The 1290-nt window shown below is 67.0% G+C and overlaps 1 protein-coding gene across 1 annotated transcript in view; it reads right to left on the bottom strand.

Moving 5' to 3' along the window:
• Window positions 1-1290, bottom strand: part of MTA1 (metastasis associated 1) — a 34385-nt gene that overhangs the window by 11514 nt on the left and 21581 nt on the right. The window contains exon 10 of the mRNA XM_040478457.1: window positions 506-623. Within this exon, the coding sequence (XP_040334391.1) occupies window positions 506-623 (118 nt within the window). The remainder of the gene's footprint in view (window positions 1-505; window positions 624-1290) is intronic.

The following is a 1290-nucleotide window of genomic DNA, read 5'->3' as shown; positions in this document are numbered from 1 at the left end:
GGGGGGGGGGGGGGCGGGGACACAGGACCGAGGCCAGGCTGGCCCCACAGGAGGAGCTCAAGTGAGGAAAACCCCCAAGGAGATCATCACGGCCTACGGGCCCTGGGGTTAGCTGTCAGTCTGGTAGGGGCACCCGCGAGCAGGGGTGGGGCCGGGGAGGCCGACGGGGTGGTTCCCCAGTGGATGGCGGCCACGGGCGGCCCGTTAGACTCAAGGGGCGCAGAGTACGCAGGGCTGCGTGGGCTCCACGCCCGTGAGCCCCGGCCACCAGCACCCTAGCCGCCCACAGCTACTTCTCAGCCGCTAGCCAGACCTCCTGCCGAGACAGGACGCACGGCCCCTCTGGTCGCTGCGGGGCGCACGGAGTCCCAGAAGGCACTGCCCACCGGCAGAGGCAAGGGGAGCCAATTCATCCAACCAAGTTTTTTGGAAAAAAAGCTCCAAGAGCCGCACAAAAGAAACGTAGCTGGTGCGCGGACGCCCTGCTGGTGGCCCAGAGCCCTACCTTCCTTCAGCAGGTCAGTGATGTCCGCCTGGTACCGGTTCCCCACGCGGATCTCTCCCTTATCTGCCAGCAGGGTCTTCTGCTGGGGGTCGTAGACTAGAGAATAGAAGAAGAAATCCTGAAAAACAGCACACGAGACCGCGTCAGCAGCGCGCCAGAGAGGCCTCACCCGGAGCCCGCCGCCGCGGGGCCGTGGGGAAGCAGGACACACAAAACCCCACGCCGCACAGGCTGGCAGGCCGTGGCCAGGGAGCGTCCAGCCCAGTTCACGTGCAGCCGTCACCACGGATGCACCACGGGGCCACAGAAGGTTCTGGACTCCGTGCCTAGGGCCGTGCTTCTCAGGAACCGCGCCGAGCCGCTTTGCTCATTTCCAGCGAGTTCAGAGGCCTGACCGGCCCACCCTCGGGGCTCACCCTGCGGTGTTCCGGTGACCCTCTGCTGCCCTAGGCCCCCAACTCTGTTGGGCCCCCTGTAGCCACCCTGCCTGCTCTACTTCCCTGACGCCTGAGGGGCCGTGTGCAGACAGGGCTCGTGTCTGCCACGGCTCAGCGGCCAGTCCTCATGCTTTTGAGGACAACGTGCTCCCCAAGCAGGCGAGGGGACACCAGCAAAGGGCCAGGCCCCCGCCCCGGGGACACAACGCAGGCCACAGCCCACAGCAGATCATCCTGTGAGACTCTGACACCACGGCTCCCTCCGGACGGCTCTCACCCGCCACCGGCTCCTGGCTCACTCAGCAGGACCGACCTGGGGCTTGTCCCCCTGGCTGGCGGCTCCCTGCC

Source organism: Herpailurus yagouaroundi, unplaced genomic scaffold, assembly GCF_014898765.1.
Source record: "Herpailurus yagouaroundi ecotype Mexico unplaced genomic scaffold, PumYag 141, whole genome shotgun sequence".
Lineage (NCBI taxonomy): Eukaryota > Metazoa > Chordata > Mammalia > Carnivora > Felidae > Herpailurus > Herpailurus yagouaroundi.
Note: the sequence above shows the minus strand (reverse complement) of the source record. Positions and strands in the feature narration are given on the sequence as shown.